This window comes from Petaurus breviceps, unplaced genomic scaffold, assembly GCF_028583685.1.
Source record: "Petaurus breviceps papuanus isolate PSGF00001 unplaced genomic scaffold, PetGlider_PUasm1.0 91133, whole genome shotgun sequence".
NCBI lineage: Eukaryota > Metazoa > Chordata > Mammalia > Diprotodontia > Petauridae > Petaurus > Petaurus breviceps.
Window position 1 is genome coordinate 38,051,482 of NW_027187419.1, and position 16,818 is coordinate 38,068,299.

The 16,818-nt window shown below is 43.0% G+C and overlaps 1 protein-coding gene across 6 annotated transcripts in view; it reads left to right on the forward strand.

Annotated features, from left to right (window-relative positions):
* The window catches only part of PKNOX2 (PBX/knotted 1 homeobox 2), a 356,188-nt gene that overhangs the window by 313,883 nt on the left and 25,487 nt on the right, over window positions 1-16,818 (forward strand). For 5 of the 6 annotated variants that reach the window (XM_069080546.1, XM_069080549.1, XM_069080547.1 and 2 more), the window contains 3 exons: window positions 3,957-4,086; window positions 4,824-4,921; window positions 10,916-11,035. In XM_069080546.1, coding sequence (XP_068936647.1) covers window positions 3,957-4,086; window positions 4,824-4,921; window positions 10,916-11,035 — 348 coding nt within the window. The remainder of the gene's footprint in view (window positions 1-3,956; window positions 4,087-4,823; window positions 4,922-10,915; window positions 11,036-16,818) is intronic. The other variant, XM_069080551.1, reaches the window with a different exon arrangement.

Genomic DNA, 16,818 nt, shown 5'->3' on the forward strand with positions numbered 1-16,818 from the left:
AGAATACTTGAACTGCCACCATCTCAGGATGGTTCTGAGGTAAGTGCTTTACAAACCATAACATGCTACATAAACGTCAGCTGTTACTATCCCCTTTGTACATTGGAAACTGGCAATGGAAAGAGGAGACCCAGGAAGTGGCAGGTTACTATGGAGAAGCTAGCCTATGATTGAAGATTTGTGGCAAATGACCTAGGCATCTTCTACCATAATCCAACTTGATGCCTCACTGTGGCATGGAAGTGACCCATGGTTCTTGAAGGCTACGTAGGCTTTTGGAGTGAAAGCACTCATATGTCTGACCAAACTAGGAAGGCATTCAGTGTAAGGCCTAGCAGTGGACTGTGTATCTGCCATTGAACCACCAGGTGCTGATTTTTTTTTTTTTAACAAAAGTAACTCATGAAACTATGGCAGTCAATAATTAGAAAGATTCACCAGTGCAGAGAGGGATTGCAGTATAACCTCTGTTGCTGTATCCACCAGAGAAAACCCACAATGAAATCAATCAATAAGTATTTCTTAAGCCTTTACTATGTATGTGCCAGACAAGTTCTCAGTGAGGTGATAAAAGGACAATAAATAGCAAAACAGATCCTGCCCGAAAGGAGCTTATATCTTATCACAGATCTTTTGAATTATTGATGCAATTCATGGACCCAAGGCTATACCCTACCTTTAAATCTGCTATTCTAATCTTTCTATTTTCAATGAGGTAACTGAGGTTCAGAAAGATTAGGACCTGTCCAATATTATGCAGCAGTGTTTAGGGTTCCCCCACTCTATCAGGTTATCTCTATGGATTATATGTACAGATCGTTCCAAAAATAACTCATATGATGGGTAAACAGGAAAACTATTGAATTATTGGATTAATTTCAAAAGGAGGAATGAACACCACAGTGAAAAGGGAACTTTGATTTGGAATTCAAGGACCAGAGTTTGAATTCCAGTTCTGTCAGTACTGCTATGATGCTGGGCAAGACACTTAACCTTTTGTAGACTCACTTTCCCCTTCTGTAAAAAGGAAATTGAGTTAAATTATTTCCAAAGTGTCTTCCATCTCTTTATTCATGACCCCTTGTACCTATAAATCATGGGAGACGCAAGAAGTGCCAGACAGCCCTGGCCTCAAAGAGTTTAAATCCACTGTGAGGCTCTGTTTTTACTTCCTCTGAGATGTTTAAAGTGCCACTAAAAGGTCATTCTCACACTCCATGGAGAAGGAAGCCAAAGCATGGAGCTGACAGTTCATTTTGCTCAAGGTCACAGCAAATCGGGAAGGACAGGGAGCCAAGAATAGAAGCCAGGAGTCCTGCCTTCCAGCCCTCCTTGAAGGAGAGGGGATAGTCAGAGGGCCAGAGCAGGTGGATGGGCAGGGGCATTCACAGGTCTCCTGGTTCTTATCTATAGGATAACCTCATTCAACCACATTGCCAAGGCCTGATCTGGGGGAGGGGGAAAAAACAGCTCTAGAGCAGAAGTTGAGGCCAAGGTGATTAATAAGCTGAATTGAGAAATATTTAAAATCAGTGACTTCTGACTGTTTGGGTGCTGCCCTGCTTTCCTTTAAGGGGGAGAGAGGGGTGGTTGAGGTAGCTTAATGTGGCTTTGCCTGGATCCTATAAGGTGTTCACTGGAGAAGTTGCAGTTGCAACACTTTTGTTTGTTATTGCCATATGTAATAGCTAGCTTAAGGTTTCACTTGGACTGCATTCCAGCCTTGGGCCTGCCCCATCACTCCTCATGTTCTAATCTTCTCTATAGGTTAAAGATCTGAACCTCCCAAAAGGTATGGGTGGGTCAGGTGAGTGAAGTTTTTGTGTAGGAATTTTCTTTTGTTTGTGTTTACTTATCTGTGACCAAAACCTTGTAGCTACTAGGGAGTAATCTGAAGATCTGGCCAAGAGTAAAGAAAGGAAGGAGAAGGAAATAAAACTTAGTAAGAGAAGGGATCTTAGACAATGTTGACTCTAACCTCCTCATTTTATGCATAAGGAAACTGAGGACCCTGACAATTCAGTGTCTCACCCAGTAATAGAATCCAGAGCTCCCCACTATGAGTCCATTTCTTTTTCCACTATTTTCTCCCCCAAAAAAAGCAAATTCAGAGATAGCCCACCCCAATACTTATTCTATCAAAGTCCCTTTCTCTAACCCACCAAATACAGAATCCTCTGACAGAGAAAGAGAGAGAGAGAGAAGGAAGGAAGGAAGGAAGGAAGGAAGGAAGGAAGGAAGGAAGGAAGGAAGGAAGGAAGGAAGGAGAGAGACAATTTATTAAACTGATTTTGGACCTATTGGCTGATTTCTCTTTTCCTGCTGTCTGATTTTGTTTAGAGGAGTCTACTCAAGTCTGCATGTTAAAGGAAAATTCTAAAGAAAATTTTGGCACTTCCAACAATAAACTGAAAGGACATTCTCCCTCCCACTGCTCTCCCCACTATTACCACCAAATTGAATAATTAAAAAAGAAGAAAACACTCATAACAAATATGAATAGTTTAGCAAAACAGATCCCTGCACTGGTCAAAAATACTTATCATATTCTGCATTTTAAACCACTGGCAAGGAAGCAGATCACCTATTTCAAAAGGTTGGTCCTCTGGAGTTGTGGTTTATCAGTGTATTGTTCAAAATTGTGAAGTCTTTCAAAGTTGTTTTTCTTTATAATGTTATTGGCATTGTATAAGTTGTTCTCCTAGTTCACTTCTCTCTGTCCATAGATTTTATTTTTTTGATGGATGAGAGAATTGAGAAATGAAGCCTTGCCCCAGACTTCCAAGTTCCTACATCAATCCAACCTTGATCCCACAGGCGCTTACTCAGAATCATAAACTTAAGGTAGAAGAGACCTCAGCATGATAGTAGGAAGAACACTAGATTCCTTTCTAGACTTAAATCCTATGATGATCTACAAAAGGCACCTACACCAATCTGCAACTGAAGAGGCATTCTCTCTATACCATGCTAGAAACAAGTGGTCAATGTCTTCAGGGCCTCTAGTGATGGGAAAGTAACTACTCCCTGAATTTCACTATTCCTCCTAAGTCAGCTCATTCTACCTTTGATTGACTCTGATTATTAGGAAGGTTTTCTTTATATCCAACTCAAATCTATTCCGCTATAATTTCTTTCAATGGTTCCTAATTCATAGGCTAGATGGAACCTAAGAGGTCATTTAATCCAGGCCTTTCCACTTTACACATAAGGAAAGTGAGTCACAGAGACATTGTGATCTAGCCAAAGACAGGCAAGTAGCAGGTAGCAAAGCCAAGATTCTACGTCTGGTCCCTCGTCAGTACACCAGCCCTTGAGACTTGATGATAGTGACCATGCTTCTTGAGTCTGTGCTCCTCTACAGTTAAACTATGCCTGGAACACAGTGTACACTTCATAAACATTTGCTGATTGATCAAACATCCACAGTTCTTTCAGCCAGTTCCCATAAAGCACAGTCTACATTCTTCTCACCATCCTATTCGCTGTCTTTTGGACATGCCCCATAGTTTGTCAATATCCTTCCTAAGATATACAGTCCAGAACTGAACCCAATGCTCCAGCCATAGTCTGACCACCACATAAAATAGCAGAATTATGATGTCCCTTGTTCTAGCCACTATTTCTGTCTGTTCACACAGCCTGAGATAGCATCAGCTCTCTGGAGTTCTGTCACACTTTGGGCCTACATTGAGCTTGAAGTTCACTAACCCCAACCCCACCCCAGTGCCCCTTGGCACACAGTATTAGCTAAATATCCTAAAGCTGATCTTTTCCACACTGTTCACCATGGGGGAAATGGAACTTAAGAGTTGGATGGGGCTAGGGTGTTGGGGTATAGAAAAAGTGACTTGATGAAACTTTTCTTCCCCGTAGTTAGGGGCTGTGCCAGGGTGGGTTGGGTGGAATCTAAGAAAACAGTGTGTAAACCCAAACCATACCTCCCTTCACCCTAGGATCTCCTGCAGAATTCCCCCAATTCCATGACAGGAGTCTCCAATAACCCCCAGGGGATTGTAGTCCCAGCCTCAGCACTTCAGCAAGGCAACATTGCCATGACAACAGTCAACTCACAAGTTGTTTCAGGTGAGTACCAACAAGGACAAGGAAAGGGTATGAACTAAAGACACATGAGATCCCTCTGAGCAGGGCTTGGGAGTGGGGCTAGTGGGAGGAAATCAACAGAGGACATGCTAGAATCCAGGTTTGGGAGGGAAGCCAGGGCTCAGATCAGAGAGGGAGCTGAAATCCCTCTTAGAGCATTTATCTCTGTGACATTCAGTCCTTGCCTGAGTGTTCATTATCTGACGAGAAAAGGGCTTAGATCAGGGAGGCCTCACATCCGTCCTGATAAGGAGATAATCTCTAGCCTGCCTTTGGACTAAAGTTCATATTCACTGTACTAGCAGACCTATTGGCAGTATTGCCAGATTTCTTGAAACCTCAAGCCTCAGCTTTGGAGTAACTGGGAAATGAATCCCACAGGCCCCCAATGAAGCCCAATTACAACTAAGAAGGAGGGACTTTCCCCAAATTGCTCATTAGCTATGAAGTTTCCCCCATCTGACTCGCCCTTTAACATCCAGGTTGACTCCCTCATCTTAACTCTCAGAGTCTTGTTGTCTTTAGGCTCCCCACACTGAATCCTGCAAATCTGCATTTTTCCAGGACATTGTCAATAGCTGGCATGAGCACTGAAGGGTTGGGCTAAAGACTCTCCATTGTAAATGGCTCCCAAGCAACAGCTATGTTTGTGGAGAGTACCCCATACCAGTCTGCCTTCCCACATTGCTGGTAATATATAAAGTCCTTTTTCTTTCCAGGTGGAGCCTTGTACCAGCCTGTTACCATGGTAACCTCCCAGGGTCAGGTGGTCACCCAAGCAATCCCCCAGGGAGCTATCCAGATCCAAAATACACAGGTAAGTTAAGTGAGAGGAGAGAAGCTATCTGTGCACCTTCTTAAAAAGCAACTAAGCAAGGCCTTCTCAGTGATATAGGGTGGGGCTGCAGGTTGGGTACAAATGAGGACTAGGCTGACAATTCCAAAGGGACAGATGCACATTTACATAGTATTTGCATGTTCACTCCATGCCCAGAAATCTCTTCCCAAGGAAGCCAATGCTTCTCTCACCCTAAGTACCTTCTCTCATCCCCAGTCCCTGTTATTTCATCCCACTCTGCTGGTGCTCTTTCTGACTAATTCTACCATCTTGACCTAAAGTGGAAAAATCTGTTTACTAGAAAAACCCCCAGAAGTCTTTCCTTCCCCACTCTCAATTGCCTTGGAAATCGAAGGAAAAATGAGAGTCCAGGGTGGGTGAGGTGAATGGAAGTTGCTAAAAGGTGGAGATAGTCATGGAGTTTGGGGGGTGGGGGGAAGGGAGCACTGTCAGGTAATTGGGATTGGATCACTTTCCTGTAGGGTCATTTGAGGCCAAAGCCAGAGTTCTGAATGATCTCAGCTGTGAAGCCCTGTCTAATCCAGGTCCAGCCCTCTGCATTCTTCCTGTCACCAGAGGGATGCAGTGGGTGCTGTTCCCTATTCCCTCCCCCTCTTGGGAGTCTGTCTGGAAAGGCTTATATGCCTTGTACTTTGCAGTGCAAGATTTCTATGGGATTTGAGGTTTGTCTGCTGATGGTTTTGTTCTCAACACCGTTATCCTTCCCCATCCCCCTTTTGCTAAAGTTAGGACAAGGGGCCCCCAAGGAGAAGCTGCCTGGCCATTTTCTTACTCACCAATTCCCTTTGTCCTATAAGCCTTCCTTACCCTCACTTCCCCTGTTACCTAGGGAGACAGGGTCTGTTAGTGGTTAAGCCAGGAAAAACTGGACAGGATCCAAAGGGAAGAAAGGGTTGAGGCAGAGGGAGGGACGGGAAACGGACAGGTCTCCTTCCTTTTAGCTCTGGCCTCCAACCAGCCAGTCCTGCATATCTACAATGGCGATTTTCATCTGGGCACAGCCCTTCCTGCTCTTCCTAGATTTTGTACTAAACTTGAAGAAGACAGTAGCTAGAATTGATTTTGCTTTATTTATACTCTCCTCTGCCCCAGGAGCCCCCTGCCACCTCAACCAGGTCACCCATCTCCTCTTTCCCATTTTCATTTAAACATTTATTAATTAGTAAGCATTTATTATGTACCAGATCCTGTGCTAAGCACTGAATTTATTAAATATTTATTAAACACCAACTTCATACAAAGTTCTGCCCTCCTAGATGTACCTCCAAATCACTATATCTGTTCCTGTGTGACCTTGGATACTTCACTTGTAAAATGAAAGGAATGGATAACTAGATGTGTTTATTATTCTCTGAATCTCTTACCTCCTCTTTAGCCTTTCTCCTTCCCTTCCCCCATGCCCCTCACTTTTCATGTTTTGGTGGAACTGACAGGCCCTCAGTTCTGTGGGTCCCTGGCACAGAGAGGCCTGGCCCTTGAAGAGAAGTTGAGCTGAGTTGGGGGGAATCCCAAGACTTCATGGAATGAGAGAAGGAAGAGCTTCCTAACCTAACAGGTTTATACCTCTGTTGACATTTGGTAAAGATTTTTAAAAAGGCACTGGGGAACTGACCCTACAGTGCTATAGTGATACCCCTGAGTCTGTTTTTCAGGGGCAGCTCTCAGTCAGTAACCTCCCCTGCTCAGCCTGGGCCCCCCTTCTTCTGCTGTTTCCCCTTGGGTATGTAAAGGGCCACTCAGGTCGGGAAGCCCTTCACATGGAAAACTTCTTGAGGGCAAGAGCTTTGCATAACTGCCAATATTCAAGGACAGCTCCCTAATGTCATTTGTAGCTCCTCCCAGCAGCCCCATCACACTCAATCACCAAACAGAATGCTGGGGGACGCTTCAGCACAATGCACAATCTTTATTCCTGTCAGCATGTGCCCTGAATTCTAGTCTGTCTCCTTTCCTGTTCAACAGAACTGAGCTGAATTGCCTAACAGAAAACTTGAAAAGTCCTTTATATTTTTTTATTTTTGATAAACAAGTGCAGATAGCACTGGATTTGGCATCTTAGGACCTCGGTTCAAGTTTGGCATCTTCTCCTGTTTTGACTTGATCTATTTTCTGCAAATCCCTTTACCCCTCTGGGCCTCTCTTTCTTCATTTTTAACATAAAGGGGTTGGGCTAGATGGTTTCTAAAGTCCCCCCCCACTCTTGCTACTACCATCTTATATGTGATCCTAAGCAGCTCTTTGCACTACCAACCTTGTGACCTTGGGCAAGTCACTTAACCCCAATTGCCCTGTCTTCCCCCCTCCAAAAAGCAAAAAATAAAAATAAAAAAGTTACTCCAAGTTCAAAATCCCAAAGTAAAAGAAGTCAGAACATCTTAGGAAGGAGTAAGGACAAGAGCTCTGAAATCAGAGAACTTAGGTTCAAATCTACCTTTGATACTTCTTTTCTTGTGTGACCTTAAACAGGTCATTTCATCTTCAGGGCCTCAGTTTCCTCATCTGGAAAATGAAGAGACTGGACTAGATGGACTCCCAAGTCCTTCCTAGTTCTAGATCTATTCTAAATCTATGACGCTAACACAGTGACCAATTACTATTCCAGAGGATTTGTGATGAAACATATCTACTTCCTGACAGTGAGGTGGTGCAGATTGAGTTGTGTATTTTTTGGACATACCTAATTCAGAAATTTGTTTTGCTTGACTTATGATTACAGGTTTGGGGGTATTTTGGGGGGGGTGAATTTTGTCTTTTTGCAATGCAAACATTGAGAGAAAGATAAAAAAGATTTTTATTCATTGAAAAAGGTTAAATTAAATTTTTTAAAGTCTGTGATCCTATTATTCCTAGAAACCCCCAGAAAGAGGTTAGTATTCCATTTTGGTTGCCTGTTGTTTCACTGCCCCCATTACCCAATATTCCTAGTATGATGTCTGCAAAAAGCCTGACTGGGAGGAGAAGGGGAGGATGAGAAGGGATGGCTAAGCCCTACTGCAGGGCCCTGTGTCGAACAGGGTTATCTCTTTTGCCGTTGTCTAGTCTGAGATCAGTTCTGTGGCAGAGCTCTTTATCTCCTCCTGCTGATCTCTCTCTATTGTATATTTCTACCTAGGAGCTTTCCACCCTCCCACTCCTTGGTGAGGAGAGTCAGACATGACCCTGAAATACTATTGTTCTCTCATCACACCCAGGATGACTGAGCAAATGACTAAGTGCTACTTCTATGTCCTTTCCTTTTAGATGATTGAGGGCTAAGACCAACCTGCTTCCTGGGATCCCTTAGAAACCAGGAATGGGGAGACCTTCTTTAAGAATAGAAGACATTGGGGTGGCTAGGTGGCGCAGTGAATAGAACACCAGCCCTGGAGTCAGGAGGACCTGAGTTCAAATCTGGCCTCAGACACAACACAAAACTAGCCGTGTGACCTTGGGCAAGTCACTTAACCCCAATTGCCCTACCTTCCACCCTCCAAAAAAAAAGAATAGAAGACATTTTCTTCCCACCTAGCTCTGGGGATAGAGCAGAGAGAAGGAAATGCCTACCTGACTGTGATGACTCCTTCACTAAGTCCTCCCGCATGGACCAGGAAGCACACCAGCAGGGCACAGACACTGACCAGGCTAGCGAGACCTTAAATGCAAGGTTGTTGTCCTTTGTGCTAGAAGAGTCCCAAAATGTCGGAGTCGAGGTATAAGAATAGATCATATGTCTTTGTCTTAGGATTAAGCTAGGCTCAGGTTTAAGGAAGCTCATCACCAGAAGTTTCAGCTAATTCCTCTCATTTTTGCTGTTGTTGTTGCTTAGCCTGGACTTCAACCTCATATCCTTGTCCAGGAGGAAAATACGATCAAGGTTAATTTGAACTTCTTTTTTTCATCATGACAACTCACTGATTTTCTACTGAGGCATGGTAGAATCTGCCTTGATGGGAGAAGTACTTACACTGGTGCAATTTTTTAAAAATTCTGAAGCTTTGAAGAAAGTACTTTGGGCAATAAAAAAAGAAAATGAGGGACAGAGCAGTGACAGGAAACTGAAACAGGTTTCTTGGGTCTGCTCACCTAGACAAGGCCCTAGAATTTCTCTGGAGTCGTCTAAACCTCCTAGACTTCTCCATAATGCCAATACCAGCCTCCAGACTGAAAATCCTCTTCCTCCAAGGAAGCAGGGCCTTGTCCCAAAGCCAGCCAGGTGTAGGTGAGGCAGTAAATCAACCCTTAGTTCTTAGAGAATCTTTGGTTCTGAAATCTCTAAAGCACTTTTGAGGTTGGAAATGTTCCCTCCCACTTTGTAGAGGAAGAAACTGAAGCACAGAAAAGTTAAAAGATTTGTTTCCAATCACTTTTCAGGTCAGCACTAGGGACAGTGGTCATCTATTCCAGCTCCCTCTTTTTACAGATGAGAAAGTTGAGGCCCAGAGAGGATGAGTGGCTTACCTCAAGATCACTTTGCCCCCAGAAATGGCCAAGCTGAGGTGCAATCTCAGGTTCTAGGATTCCGGGTTCAGCTCTCTGTATCACAGTGTCTTCCTCTCTTACAGCCAGGGACACTTCTCATTCTGTGATTCTTATCTCATCTTCCTGTCCTCCAATTTCCTTTGTTCCTGATTCCTTGGCTAGCTTTTTGAACCTTTGAGGAGGTTTGAGGTCCAAAAACAAACTCCTTCCTTTCCCCTATGCTACCCCCATTCATGTAGATACACATTCTTAGGTGCATCTAAATGAGATTTGGCCTCTATAGCTAATAAGGAGTTTGGGGATCACCAGGGCAGGGGCACAAGTCTGGCCAAAGGCCTCCTCCAATGCCAGAACAATGTATGCAACCCCAGTCTTACCTTATATCCTAGTCTGGACCAGAGGGAGCCCTCCCTGCCTGGCATGGGGCTGGAGCCTGATGTTTTATTCATAGAGAAGGAATGTTTTGATGAAACCTGGGGAAAAGAGAAGTGGGTGGTGGTGGAGATTTTAAAGTTGATGTTTCAGTGAGTTTTTTGCAGCCTCAAACTCCCTGCTCTTTTTCTTACTTACCCTCCGTTCTCTCTCCTCCCTCCTTCCCACCTCCTTTCCTTTATCATCATTATACACATCTTTGTCATCACTTGCTATGTGTTGGGATCCTGGGTCTAGTTCTCCCATAGGGCTGGGTAAATAAGCAAAGAGGTTTCCAGAGAGTTAGTTAGGTTGTATCTATAGCAACTATTCATCCCAGATTTTCTGGGACAATCGTGATATCAAAAAAAGAAAATTACTTTAAATGAGGCTTTGCAAAAGAAATAGACTTTGTCAAGTTTGCTTTAGAAAATATGGTAACTTGTGTCTCAAGCATCCAAAGACAAGGGGGTAGGTGGGTTAGAGCCTAGTGTGAGAAATTGCTCCTTTCTGAAGTTCCCCTCCCTCCTCCTGCACAGAGCAGGACAGTTTTCTCCACAGAGGTAGCACTGATGAAGTCAGTCAACTGGAGAATTTTCAAGAGCCCAGAACACAGTTGCTCCCCTAGGACAATAGAGTAATGTATAGGTTCCTCCACTACCCACTAAGCAAATGCTTTAGGTTTTGCTAGCTCTCCCTGGAATATGAAGTAGGAGCCGGAGATCCTTCTAGTCTTACTAGGACAAAAGACTATGGATCTTACCATGACAGATTCTGCATACTCCACAAATTCTTTATAACTCTGTTCCCACTCTTCTCTCCCCCCTGCCCTGCCTTCTCTCTATCTTCACATTTTCCCTTCTTTTTGCCTTGAAGGGATTGATGTTATGGGAGGAGGAGAAGGGAGGGAGTTGGAGGGAGGGTAGCTGTTCCATCATGGGGGCATGAGAAGGTAGCCTCCCCAGAGCAGGAGAATGGGTCAGAAAAGGGAGCTGGCTTTGTGTGCCTGCCATCACCATGGCAACAGGTCCTTCCCTCCCTGTGTGGCTGCTGATGCGGCTTTTCTCTCCACCTGCCCTGAAGGTTAACCTTGACCTCACCTCCCTCCTGGACAACGAGGATAAGAAGTCCAAGAACAAAAGGGGAGTCCTACCCAAGCACGCTACCAACATAATGCGTTCCTGGCTCTTCCAGCACCTCATGGTGAGTGTGAAGTCTCTGGGTGGAGGGGAAGGAATGAACACCATGTGAACGAGCTCTTGTTGTCATTCACAAGTACTCAGAGAAGGAGCTAACAGAGACAGCCTGTTTTCTAGGGAGGTCCTCTTTTGTGGCCCATGCCAGAGGAGAGAGGATGATTTAAGCACCAACAGTGCTTATCCTAAGACAAAGGGCCTGAAGGGTCCACATCAGAAGTCCTAGATCTAGATCTGGAAGAGACCAGAGAGGTTATCTGTCTAACCCCATCATTTTCTAGATAAAGAAACTGAGGCCCAAAGAAGTGACGTGACTTGCCCAAAGTCATACAGTTAGTAAGTGACAGACCCATGCCTTGAACTCAGGTGCTTTGACTCCAGGGAGTTTTCTGCTGCAATGCACAGCCTCTGAATTCCAGTACCAACTCTCCTCCTAAACTGCTGTGTAACCTTAAGTCATTTATTTAAACTGCTTGATCCATAGCTTCCTCAACTGCAAAATGAAAATAACCTACTTCATAAGATTATTGTGGGGACCCAATTTCTGTGAGGCACTTACACGATTGTAGAGTATGGTAACAAGATGAATTTCTGTACCGTACAGGATTTTTGATCTGGAAATAACGCTTCTCCCTCCTCCCGTCATCATCCTCCCTTCCCTGCTCACCTACCCCCAGGGAAAGACAACAGAAGCTGACAGCTTCCTGGTCAGGCCTCTTTTTGTCCAATCTGGCTGAGAGCAACCTCAGTGCTGCAGAGTACCCATCTCCCTTCTGTGTTAGAACAGCCAAATGCACATTGCCCTGTCAGAACATACACACAGCCATGGAGGTTTTGTTTGCATAAGAAGGATTTAAGTTAGTTATTAGGAATGATTTGAGTGGAATAAGCCCCTGGTGCATCATATTCAGACTAACATCTGTGGAGATTTTAAAGCAAGGGGTCAATGATTCTATGTCTGCACCTGTAGGGAGGGGTATGAAATACAGGGATGGATGGACTCCTTTGTCCCTTTGTGAATCCTACAATTCTAGAAATGGTTTATCAGTCTGCATAAATATGGATGAGCAGAATGCCAGTGTAAGTATTGGGGGAGGGAGTAAAGGAACATCTCTGATTAAAGAAACAGATCCAGGAAGAGAAATCGGTTGGCAAATGCAGAAAAACTGGTGTGTCCAAGGGAGCAAGTAAGCATCTAATCAGGGAATGGCCTAGAAGCAAAGATGGGGCTAGAAGTAACCACCTCTGGGGTATAACATACAGTAGGCATGACAGGGGCCAATTTTTAATAATATTTTTTGTAAATGTACACCTTTTTAAGTCCAGAAAATTCCAACTCGTCTCTTTTTTCAGCTTCTCCCTTTACCTCCTTTCCCTCAGTAATCTCTCTTCCTTTGAAGTTCACTCAATCCATAGCTGTCACCCATTATCATACACATCTTTGTATTGTAGACTTTAAAATTCTGGTAGCTATGCGCTACTGACCTCCAGGACACTGCCCTGCTTTCCTCAATGAGCTCTGCACTTGATTCACAATAGTTCTCTCCTTTCCAGATCCTGCCCTCATACTATGGGACTTCAAAATATAGATAATGAAAGTACCTCAAACACCTGTACTTCTCAGTTCCTTATGCTCATTCCCTGTGGTCGACTCTTCTGCCCCACCTCACCTACATAGAGAAAAGTCATACTTTTGATCTTGCCATCACCCACACATGCCACACTTTCCACATTTATGAACTCTGAGATTCACCTCCAGGCCGTTAGTTCTTTCCCAGGTTTATCACCCCTATGATGACTACTCTCTTCTCTGTTCTTCATTCTGACCTCTAAGTGAACTAGATCAAATCTACACTATCCTGTTTTCTTGAATCTTTTGCCCCCTTTTCCTATTGCCATTCTTGCTGTGTCAGGTCAGTGCTCTGGATTACTCCCACCCCCTTGAACATGTTGACAAATGAAACCAGAGAAAATCACAAAATGGTGCCACCTGAATCTACTACAAATTTCTATTATGTTATTTCAACTAGGCCTTCATTGTAAAAAAAAAAGCAATCCTTTTATAGTTCCCTGAGTCACTATTCCACTCACCACAACTTTTTTTTATCATTCTTTAAATCTGTCTTAGTTGGCCCTCACCTTCCCTTTTCAACTGAGAACTTTGCCTCATAATTCACTAAAAAAATTGAAGCCATTCACTGTTTCCCCTTCTCTCTTCCTCCTCAAGCCATACCTGCCAGATGCTTTTTGCCACTGTCTCCACCTTCACCCCATATCACATAATGAGTTGGCCTTTCTCCTTGACAAGAAATGCCCCCCTACATGCACAAGTGATCCTGCTTCATCCCATCATTTCCAGCAGATTGCCCCCTCTTATCATTTCCACTCTCATTTATCTTCAATCTCTCCTTATCTACTGACTGCTTCCCTGTAGTCTACAATCTGACCTTTGTCTCCCCCATCCTCAAAAAATGCCTATTTGATTTGTCCATCTCTGATAGTTGTCATCCTATATCTCTCCTGCTTTTGACAAAATTCCTTGAAGGCTGTCTATAACAAATGCCTCTGCTTCTCTTCCTCTCACTTTCCTGTTAATTTTTTGAAGTCTGGCTTTTGACCTAATCATTCAAAGGAAACTGTTCTTTCCAAAGGTACTGATGATTTCTTAATTGCCATATTCATCCTTCTTGATCTCTCTACAGCCTTCGACATGGTGAATCACCTTCTTTTCCTTGATGACTCTCTTCTCTCTAGGTTGTCAGGACACTACTTTCAGTTTTTTTCCTACCTGTGTGACCACTCCTCTGTCTCCTTTGTTGTCTACTGATTCCTTTTCTGATACTTGCAAACACACCTGAATCTCTTCTATCCTAAAAAAATCTCTAGATACCACAATCCCTGCTCCTCATCACCCTGCACATCTCTGCTTCTCAGCCACATTTCTTATAAAAGTCATCAGTACTCATTTCCTTTACTTTTTTCTCCTTTTGCTTTTTTCAAAATCCTTTTCAATATGATTATATGCATCTTCACTCAATTGAAATTACTCTTTCCCAAATTAGCAATGACTTCCTAATTGCCAAATCTAATGGTTCTTCTCCATCCTCATCCTTCTTGAACTCTGAGCGGTATTTGACACTGTTAATCACCTCCTTGGATTCTCTGTCTCCTTTCTGGATTTTCATGACTCTGCTTTCTGGCTTCTCTTCCTATCTCTCTGATAGCTCCTTCATACTCCCTTTTGCTAGTTCTTCATCCATGTCACACACACTAACCAGGAGTGTTTATCCATGGTACACTCACTAACTGTGGGTATATCACAAGGCTCCCTCCAAAACTGGATAGTCTAAAACCTTCCCTTCTTCCTGCCTTTTCTATTACATCCCAAGGGTGACTTCCCAGTCACCCAAGTTCATAACCTAGGTGTCATCCTCCGCTCCTTACTCTTTCTCACCCTGATCCCATCCAATTTGTTGCCAAAGCCTGCTGGTTTTACATTTCAAATCTTTCTCTTATACTTCCCCCACTACCCTTATGGAGGCCTTCATCACCTCACACCTGGACTATTGAAATAACCAGCTGGTTGGTCTCCCTCCCTCAAGTCTCTCCTCACTCTAATTTATCCTTAACTCAGCTGTCAAATTGATCTTTCTAATGCAATCATAAATTAGGCATGACCATTAGGTTTGACCATGTCTCCCTCACACACACACACATACTCCCCACCACACCACACACCTCACTTAGTAAATCTCAGTGGATCCATATCATTTCCATCATCAAATATAAAATACTGTTTGGCATTTAAGCACTTCAGAAGCCTGGTTCCCTCCTACTTTTCCAGTTTTCTTTTACCTTACTCACCCCCAAATATTCTACAATCCAAGGACCACTGGCCTTTCTGCTGTTCCTTGAACAAAGCACTATCTCTCAGCTGCCAACATTTTCACTTTCTGTCCCTCTTCATTTCAACCTCCTGGATGTTTTGTCCTTCTCCAAATCCTATCTCAAGTCCCACCTTCTACATGAAAGCTTTCCTAATCCATCTTAATGCTACTACCTTCCCTCTATGGATTATCTACAGTTCATTCTGTATATATTTTTTTGGACATAGTTGTTTGCATATTGTCTCTCCCATTGGACTCTGAGTTCCTTGAGAACAAGAACTGCCTTTCTTTGCATGCACTTTACTTAGTACTACCTGGCATATAGTAGGTGCTTAATAAATGTAATAAATGTTTATTTGCTGACTGACTTAATGACAGAAAATTTCCCTCTTCATGGGATTTTGGTATTTATTTTGTGATAAGTCAAATCCCCTGTGTTAGAGTAGAGTCACAAAGCCAAGTAGGAAAGTCCTGCAAATGGAATCAGGAGATCTAAGATATATATACCATGCACTTTGACAATGAGTATTGAAGTCAGTCAAAGAGGAGAAGGCTTTTTAGTGAGGGCATCAACAGTTCTATGATTTAACCTATTAGAAAGAAGAGGAGACTCTTGACTGGTCTACAGTTTTAAGGCTCTCCCATCACATCTGATAACTTGTTCATTCTATATCTGTGTGTCTTAGGATGATGTGTGTAGCACCCATACATTGTGCCCACACAATGAAATATACAACCACAGCCATAGCCACTAGCCTTTCACTTGTGGAGATTATACTTTCATTACTCTCCTAATGTGGGACAGAGGATGGTAACAGTTAGCCACCTGAAGATATGAAAGCAAGAAGGGAGACCACTATTAGCCATGATGCCTGTGTCCTAGCCCTCTGGTTCCCATCCTTTCCTCCAACTTATATGGCCCGATCATTCTGTCCAGTCGCTATTCCCAGTTCAGATACCTGTAGTTTCTCATGTATGATTCTGTCTTCAGCTAAATTTTTGGATTGAGTCCAATGGGTCGCCCAATTCTTCCCAGACTTGTTGGTCTGTTGCCCTGCATTTCTGAAGTATAGTTATCATCAGGTTTATCAGTCCTTGGAATTTGGAATGATGCCCAGAAAGCTATTAAACTGCATAGCCTTTGACCTAGTGATACTGCTATTAGGTCTGTACCCCAAAAAGATTAAAGAAAGAGAAAAAGAACCTATATGTACAAAAATATTTCTAGTACCTTTTTGAGTCGGTGAAGAGTTGAAAACTAAGGCAGTGTCCATCAACTGAGTAATCATTGAACTCAAGTTATGGTATATGAATCATATTTAATACCACTGTGGTATAAGAAATGATGAAGGGGGTGATTTCAGAAAAACCTGGGAAGACTTTGAACTAATACAAAGTAAAATGAGCAGAACCAGGAAAACAATTTATACAATAACAGCAATATTGTAAAGATGATCAACTTTGAAAGATTTATAATCTGATCAGTACAATGACCAAGCAGAATTCCAAAGAACTTATAATAAAACATGAAACCCATCTTCACACAGAGAGCTGAGTGACTCAGTACAAAATATAAATGTAAAAAGTTTATTCTCTCTCTCTCTCTCTCTGTTTGATATGACTAATGTGAAAATTGGTTTTTCATGACTATACACATTTGTAATGGGTTTTGTTTTTCTTACCTTCTCAGTGGGTGGAGGAGGGAGAGAGAGAATTTTTTTTCATTTTTCAAATGCTTTATTGACTTCTGATTTACATAATTAATTTCCGCCAGATTTTGAGTTACAAATTTTCTCCCCATTTTTCCCCTACCCACCACCCCCAGAATAGCAGTCCCACAGGATATCCCCTCCTCCAATCTGTTCTCTCCCATATCTTCTCCCAGACCCCCTTAGACTTTTCC